General features: G+C 39.5%; 2 protein-coding genes across 2 annotated transcripts; both read right to left on the reverse strand.

Moving 5' to 3' along the window:
- LOC145463263 (uncharacterized) lies at nt 1–3379 on the reverse strand. Its single transcript, XM_081446999.1, has one exon. The coding sequence runs from the start codon at nt 2850–2852 to the stop codon at nt 1779–1781; it is 1074 nt and encodes a 357-aa protein (XP_081303125.1). The 5' UTR covers nt 2853–3379; the 3' UTR covers nt 1–1778.
- Nucleotides 3380–4843: 1464 nt separating this feature from the next.
- On the reverse strand, nt 4844–6045 carry LOC145464511 (uncharacterized). The gene has a single exon (XM_081448424.1). It carries the CDS (start codon nt 5854–5856, stop codon nt 4876–4878), a length of 981 nt encoding a protein of 326 aa, XP_081304550.1. The 5' UTR covers nt 5857–6045; the 3' UTR covers nt 4844–4875.
- Between the last annotated feature and the right edge of the window lie 2939 nt (nt 6046–8984).

Genomic DNA, 8984 nt, shown 5'->3' on the forward strand with positions numbered 1-8984 from the left:
GGGGCATGCCTGAAGCAGATCTTTCCTCCTGGGACGTACTAATACAAACTCTTTTATTAATGGGTGATATGTGCCACTGGCAAGCCACACCCCAAACAAAAATCATTTCTAGTTCCTGTTTATAGCTGGTTTTCACATGACGTCACTAAAATTTAAACTACAAAACTATTGATCTTCGTGAGATTTACTTTACTGATGTATAAGAGCAGCTGAAAACTAATATTCATACAAATTTTCGCTCCGAATGGGTTCTTGGCTTTGTGATACACTACGCTTGAATTTTTAAGCTTTTGCGTGACTCAGCATTTACATGACGGCCTAGAGAGCTGTCATGATGGTAAAAAAGGGACTTATTTTGGGGAATTTGGCTATCTGAACAGTTTATGTCTTAGCAAAAAGTATTACTTTAATGTTTTAGAGTTCCTCGAGGGATAAATTCACGCTTTTGTAGCAAAACTCAATGACAGATGTTTCTGTTGGTTTCCGGCTGCCATGTTGGTGCCCATATGGATGGGCACCAGCATGGCGTCTCCATACAAATCTCTATAAATTTGGGTAAAAAATTTCTCCGCATATCTTGAGAAAGAAAAATTGCCTTGACCAGAATTTGCATATCTACCTTCTTTCATTTCCCAGATTCTGGACTTTATCTATTGAACGGTTTTGATTTTTATTTTGATCTATTTTGAATTGCGTGACACTGAAAACCAACAATATATTACCTTAGGTAAAGTCTGTGTTGAGCTGAGTGGTCTAGTTTCATTAGCATTAAGTGAACAAGAGTTTTTCTATTCTCGCCTGGATGGGACGCTAGTCCACTGCAAGGCTAGCTTTCAGCATTAAACACATTTTAGGTAGCTGAAGAGTGGCAGTGCTATTGAGATGTAAGCAAAAATTGGTGGGTCAAAACATTTCACATGGGTTCCCAAATATACTATAGGTACTATATCCAAAACATTATTAAGTAATTTAAACAAGGTAGGGTAGATAAAGTTTGCATACGAGCCAAGTGGCCCATCAGGCCGGAGCTTATCCCGGTTTCCGTAGCATGAATCGACTAGGAGTATTTCTACTTCTCCCCGGATGGGATGCTAGTCTATCACAGGGTTACCCCCCAGCATTAAGTTGGCCGGTACCCATTTGTACACCTGGGTAGAGAGAGGCACCATTAAAGTTAAGTGTCTTTCCCAAGAACACAACACAATGTCCCCGGCCACGGCTTGAACCCAGACCGCTCACTCCGGATTTGAGCACACTAACCATGAGACCACCGTGCCTCTCACTGGCTGATGTTAATTCCTTGTTGTCACGCTGATACAGTGGAATCCCTATTTTTTAAACCTCCAAAGGAAATGAAAATTGGTTTAAAAAATTGGGTAGTTTAAGAAATCGGGCATAAAATTACAGTGTTTGATAGAGGAGAGGGAAAAAAACTTAATTTGAGTTATCGGGAGGGTTGAGCAATTCCAGGGCGGAGGGACACCTTTATAAAAAGGACAGGGGTGCTCATCATACCTTTCAGGGGATAAAAAAAAAAATGGTTTTGGTACCTTTTAGGGTACGGAGCTGAAAAAAATATGACAGGAGATGCTGTGCTGTCTTAGAATTGGTACCTCTTAGAGCTGGTAAAAATTTCAAGCCATGCCCATAAAACAGGATTGTGGTGCCTCTTAGGGGTTCTTTTCAAAATTTCCGACAAACATCCCCTTCCCTTCTATATGGGAGCCCCTCCCCCCTTCCGTCTGGGAAGAAATCAGGATTCCACTACACCTACAGTTTTACTGCTGCTCTGCTGCATCTGTGTTATCTACAAAAGTCACATCCACATCCTCATCATCAACCTCTAGTCTAGGACTGGCTGCTGCCTCTTCTCTGACATACATAGCTCCCAGTGTTGATGTCTTGGGACAGAGACAGCTTCCCTGAATGGCAAGCACCAGTGACTTTCTGAACTTCCGTAGACGCCATGCAAACACGAACGGATCCATTGCAAACTTCCACAGCAAGAAAAGCTGCGTGACCACCACTGCAATATACGCTTCAATTGAGAAGCAGCAAATCGTTACGTACAGAGATATACAGAATGGCCACACAGTTATGATCAAAATAAGTGTCAAAATAAATGTTCCATAGACAAAATCCTTTTCGGCCTGACGGCGTTGCTGCTCAGACTCTGAAGGCTCCACGACAGACCCTTCCCCTTCCGTGTTTTGTCCTAAATCTGCATTTCGATGTCGTTGAGCTAACTTACGAAACTCAAAGTATATAGCTAAGTACAGAATCACGAGAACAATCGTCAGCATTGTTACATGAAGTATCATGTCGGCCAAGAAGTAGGACAACCCGTCGACATGAAACATCTCCGGCAACAAAGCAAAAAAGATAGCATAAATCCAGATTGCTATCACTCCACAAACTGCACTCGTGCGGCTGACAATTTTTTGGTAAACCCTGGGGTACTTAATCAGCAAATACTGAATTATTGCCAGAGCTAACATCAGAAGGAATGAGGTGTTCATTGTTACGAAAGAAAAGGCTTGGGCGAAGCGAAAAAAGACTCCCCATTCCTCCTCATCGGCGGTGTACTGCCACAAATAGAACGCCACAAACACAGGCTCGACGATCAGGCCAGTCAGAAAATTAGCGCTTGTTAAACCAGCGATCACAATAGCAGAAGGTGTTCGCAGACACTTCAGAGGGTCTTTGTAGAAAGTCCACAGAAATACGCCGTTACTGACAACTGTTACCACAGCAAGGACAGATAAGGCAACAATAATAAACGCTTCTACTCGGTTGAATACTTCCCACTCACCGTCATAAATAGTTGTGTTCGTCGCATTCGTAGAATTCATGGCTTGCCGTTCGACTACTCAGTGCCCAGCATACGTTGGAACCATTAACAGCAACTGAAGGGTCTAATTAACCACGTGTAGCTTCCAGATGAAGATTTTCCTTTGCTAGTTGCTTTCAAGGAAACCCTGGGAGGCAAGGAAAATACTTGCAATGAAGACGCTTGCAAAGAAGTCCAGAAGATCATCGCCCACCCACGCAAAACCGCGGACGTGGAGACATGGGAAGAGCTCGGTCGTCATGGTAATGGTCGTCACGGCTGGGTACCGAAAATTTTGGACCCCTCCCTTTTCCTATTGGGGTAAAGGGGGCCACCTTCACTCCACTCTTCACCCCCATTTTCACTTGGGTTCCGTCCTTTCTAGCGAAGAAAAGAATACCACGGGCCGGATCCGTCCCTGCACAGAACATAAACATTGTTCCTGTATTTCGTAGAGTGATCAACGTGTTCTTGGTGGTTGAAAAAATTAAAGGTTGTCCAGAGGTCAGTAATAAACAACGGTTCTCTTCTCAGGACCTGGACGAACACATTCGATGAACCACTAATACATTTAGAATAGACTTAATGCCTCATCAGCCAAATTCGCGGTGAAATAAAGGAGATATCAGCGATGATATGATACATTAAACAAAAATTGCGTCGCTTGTCAATCGATTTGTCGTCATTGCAGCAGCTGTTATTGTTTTGGGGCTAGGGGGCATTGTTTCTGTTGTTTGTTCTATTGTCCTCACAAAGCGTTTCAAGCCATTCATGTGAGACTTTACGAGAGCTGAAACATGACTCATTCCAATGTGTCATAAGTAAGAAGGAAGTCGAAATCGTTGGATAAATCAACAAATCAATCAATCATGATAAATCAATTTAAAAGCAGTCAATCAATCTATTAATCCGTAAATTAATCATTGAATCGATCAATCAATCAGTCTTCAGTCCGATTGCTCAGCAATCCAGAGCGCATTTTTACATCAATAATTAACGATTTCTGCTATTAGTCCATAATATTCGGCTTGATATCAAAAGAGATCCTAGTAACTTACTTTGATATCAATTTATGGTCTACACTCTACTTTGCATACAAACCAAATTATGCAAGGTTCTTCATTATGTTTTTGGATGAATAAGATAAATATTACTCAGCAAACAATTGACGATAATCAAACAACATTGAAATGCGGAATGAAGGACGACTGAAACGATCTGAAGGAAAGCCACGGAAAACTATGTAGACTGAAAGATTTTTCAGTTTTGAAACGTTCACCACCAGGAAGTTCAAAGCAAATTACCACTTGTAGTAAGGAAATAAAATATTTGTCCGGACTTAAATGTGCCAATAAAGCAATTAAACTAGACTCAATATTTAAAATACTGTGAGCGTTTTTCTCGCTTTTGAGCAAACTGTTCAAATCGCTCGATCATTCCACAGGAATTGTTTGCAGAGAAGGGTAAGGCGGGAACTGGGAAGAGGAGTAGACGAAAAAACGTGTTTCTTGGTGTCTTGCACAAACATGTCTTCTCAATGCCAGTTTTCCAGGTCGATCAGTTTTTTCATTACTTCAAATTACTGGAACTAATTATCTTTATTACTTCAGTGCTCCACGAAGCTTGGGCCATCCCGTGTGCTGCTTACAATACTTTCTAATTTCTTTAAAAAAAATGAGTTTTGTTTGTTTTTTCTTTCTGGTAGTATGGATTGTTTAATCGATTTTCTTGGGATTTTGATTTCAAAGAAAAGGTGTTATGCCGGCTGCAAAATAGTAATATTAATACATTCTTTAAGTGTACGTGTCAAACTGTCCAAACAACAAAAGACAAGCATTGATTACACGGGTCTAACAGCCTTTGGAAATTAAAAAATCTGAACTTCAGAAAGAATACATGAACTCAGAATGTAGACAAGAACGCTAACTACGCCATGAAAATATCTTCGCCCACTCTTGGTTGGAAACTTGTTTTGAATTCAAAGTGTTTCTAAGTTCATTTATTTGGGTTAATTGTTCTAGTTATTTTATAATTAAAGAAAACAGTCATGACTGTGGAGAAAGTGAAATATCTATAGAGATATTAGCATTTCTATTATTTACGAACCTATTTCTATCCGTTTCTCGACGAAAAAAGAGCATCTTTATTGTTCGGCGATAAGTTGGTAGGCGCCAGGCATAAACAAAAGTATCGAGACAAACTTTGAGAAATAACAGCAGATCAGAGATTTCTAAAGCTATCTGAAAATTTTTAATAACTTGTGGAGATAACTGGTTGGACGAATAAAGAAATATCTGAGCTGTTATCACATGTGGTAAGGCAGACAAGAGGAGGATAGCTGCCAGGTACATTGCTACAGCCGTAAACTGTTGCTGCAGGTTTTCACGGCGAGTTTTCCGATTGCGTCTTGGAGAAGATTGTTGTGCCGGCATTTGAAAAGCGCGCCCTCGGTTAACATGGCGTCTAAAAGCTGCATTCAATAAAAACAAGATTACCATCAAATTCACTGACAGGAACGAAGAATTTACAGCCAGATTAATTTTAAGAAAGGTGTATTGATCCATTCCCATGAACTGCAGAGATGTGAAGCAGATTAAATAAAACAAGCTCAGTAAACTGAAAATAATCGCGTTTCTCTTGGTGACTATTCTTTTGAAACTGTGCGGGCATTTGATTGCGATGTACTGAGACCAAGATAAGGCCAAAACAATCAGGAATGAATAGCAGATAGCCACGGTGGAGATGTTGCTTCCTGCTATAAAAAGCGTTTTTAAAGCGCTATTAACCTCGTCTATTCCTTCGGAGTACCAAACGTAGTAGTACGCTGCGAAAAATGGCTCCGTCGTTAGAGCAGTTATCAGATCTGCCAGGCTTATTCCCACAATAAAACTTGTTGTCGGGGCACTAAAACAATTCAGTGGATCTTTCCAAATAGCAATAAGGAAAAGAACATTGCTTGTAACTGTGGTAACAGATAAAATGGATAGGCATACAGCACTTGCCAAGTGAATCACCTCTCCAGCCATCTTGAAAAATGTCGCGTTCTACTGTCGATCGCGTCCAGCGCAAGTTTTGTTCGGTCTGTTCGCTGATATGTTAGCCGTGGCTGGCATTGACCTGAATTTATATATACGGAGTGCTTTTGACCAAAACGTCGTCAACTTGGCACCAAAAAGTGATCGTTTTGACAAAAAAGGCACTTGATATAACTTAATTAAACGCCTGCGCTGTTTTCTTCACACGATTTTGTGCGGAAATTACCTCATCAATGAATGGAGGTCAACTAGGCACAATTAGATTTCCTATCCTCACAACACAGCAGGTGATAACAACAGAGGAGAAACAATCTTTCTTTGTTGTGGATATTCAAAACAAAGCATCGACGTTCGCTCGTTATTTTATACATTTTGTTTGTGATTCATATCATTGCTAGCGAGGTTTAGTGGTTCTCCAATGTTTCCTCGGCGTTACTTTGTACAAATGTAAAAGAAAACCAAGATCTTAAAAGATATTTTTAAATTGACCCGAGTAGCCCGCTCGTCGCAGCTGATTTATTGCTGCCACTTTGTTGACTTACTTTTCTGTCACTGTGGTGACAGAATACCGAGACAAAGTAAATTCATTTAAAAAACGATAAAGCAGGTTGTTCCCTTTCTGCATTTGAATTGGTCTCAGAAAAGCTAAAACAGAGCTTTTCGTCCAGTTAGAAGTACCATTGATCAGTTTAATTTGAATTTTCTAGGGCCTTAGAAAACCTACACAATTCCATGTACGCATGGTGCAATGGATCATTTGCGCTCTATATGGAGTATTTGGTAAAAATGAGCTAAGCACTTCAATATACAAACGGTTCCGCCGAAACTTGCCGATGGTCGGTAATTATCTAAACCGCTGAAGGAACCGATTTCCAAGAACCTTTCACATCTTTTTTTCTTTCCTTAACAAATAGGCGTTACATTTTAAAAATATTTTCAATAAAGGCATCATTATTGTCAGGAGTAATTCATTTTCCAGTAGAAACTGAAAAAGTCAAATAGCGGTTCGGTTGATGCGGATTACAATATAGCAGATCCTTTTCCCAACTCTTATTTGTATACAGTACTAATTGGCAATGAACTTCTACAGTTTCCACCACAAGAATAACATAAACATCGTGAGATATGTTAAAATTCTGACTGATTAATGGAAACGATTCAAGGTATTTAGTTGTGGGAGTTAAATAAAAAATGTCACATGAGTTTGAATCTCAACTGACCAGACGATATGCATGAAGGCCGCCTTGATCTCAAATGAAACCATTGCTAAAAAGCGATGAAAACTCCTGCGAAAAAATAGGAAACAACACCTGATGGTAATCGATATTGTGCAGAAATTGAATTTCAAACAAAATGATCTTTCTATGCTTCTAGTTTTCTCATTCACATAAATGGGGAACATCTTATGATAAGTAAATGGTCTTACTCGCCACCAATCTTAATACCGGACGGCTGATTGAGTAATTAAAAATACTTCATGTTAGATGAACGAATGCTTCAATTTGAAAATTGTCTAAATTAGGAAGGTGGTTGACGACTTCAACTCCTAGCGAATTTTTAATCGATTTTTCAGACGGTCGGTACCTTTGCAAATAATTTATGATATCAATCCAGTTAAAGTGTTAATTGTGGCAAAGAAATCGATGAAACCATTACCACTAAATTAAGAACGATTGTTTCAGAGCCGACAAACATGCATGCAATCGTTTAATGTTGATCCGTTTCTTTGGTCCTCTTTATAAATTGAATGGGAAAATAAAACAAAGAGCAGTTCAAAATGTGAACATCACAGAAACAGAACTTTCCTCTTGAATGTTGCGCTTCCCCTTGGTTCATTTATTTTCACGTCAATCGAATGTTAATTTAACAAAGGATAATTTACGAGAGGTTTTCAGGTCATGGAAGCAAACGATTAAGGCAAAATTAAAACCTCCAGATGAAACAGCACAGAAACCAAAATACCTTTTGATAGTTAGACCTAGTTAACTGAATTTACGATTTTTACGAAAAAATGATAGTTTTTGCATAAAAAGGAACTCTTGACCACTCTTGTCACTGGAGATGTGTATGCTCGCAAACGCCCGCGATCCTCTCCAGCGCGACTAGTCACACAGTCGCACACGGAATCTCTGTGGAATACCGTAAACTTCCGAAAGTAACGACTCCTCGAAAGTAACGTCAAAAAATTGTAGCCGCTAATAAAGCCCCAAAGTAGAGACCCCCCCGAAAGTAGCGAGCCCACCCTATCTCCCGAAAAAAGTAAGACCCAGGTTTAATACTGTATTTTTCCAATTTATAGTCAGGTGAAAGTTACGTACGGTAAAACTTGATTTAAGGCACACTACAACAAGGGAATGAATCGGTTATGCGTAAAATGCCAATTCGTGCTTTGTCAGTAAATGTTGCGCCGTGTTACAACAAAACCCGTAGAATTTTAATCCAGTAACTTTGATTCAAATTAATATCATTTACAAAACATAAGGGTATTATAAGGAACGTGTCTTCAAATTTCAATTGATATCGATACAGCAGACTAACATAGCAGTGCGCCATCAAGTACAGTTTACCGTAAGATAAGCTTTCCTACTAACCACTGAAAAGACGGTATAGACATCTGAAGAGCCCACCCATGTGGCAGCAATCGTATCTCATGTTTTAAGAACTGTTTTTACGAATTTCCGTCTGAGTTATTTCGTAAAAAGAGCTCAGTCGTACCAACTTTATATACGTTTTTTTGCATCCCGAAAGTAACAAGCCCCAAAGGCTGCTAAGAAAGTCACGAGGGTCGTTACTTTAGGAAGTTTACGGTAGCATGTCAGCTATTGAATAATAATGATGGCTCTTGACTTACTCAGCTCGAATTCAACAAACAAAGCACTTCCGCTCTCTCCCACACAAAAAAAATTCAACAAGCAGGATGTTGTACAAAAGTGGTTTTATTTTTGTAAAATGTCCTTTTCTCGCGTTAGAGTTCACTGCAAATTAAATCTGCACTTAACTTAAGCATAACACTACTATTTAGGCAAAAACTAGTTGCGTACCCTTCAAACGAAAAAACAGCAAAATAAAAGAAAAGAAAAGAAACAGGATTAAATAACTGTCTCCTCCACAGGCTCATC

Source organism: Orbicella franksi, chromosome 12 (assembly GCF_964199315.1).
Source record: "Orbicella franksi chromosome 12, jaOrbFran1.1, whole genome shotgun sequence".
Classification (NCBI taxonomy): domain Eukaryota; kingdom Metazoa; phylum Cnidaria; class Anthozoa; order Scleractinia; family Merulinidae; genus Orbicella; species Orbicella franksi.

Coding starts and splice junctions, on each gene's coding strand:
- LOC145463263 (XM_081446999.1), bottom strand. CDS start 2,852: ATGAATTCTACGAATGCGACGAACACAACTATTTATGACGGTGAGTGG.
- LOC145464511 (XM_081448424.1), bottom strand. CDS start 5,856: ATGGCTGGAGAGGTGATTCACTTGGCAAGTGCTGTATGCCTATCCATT.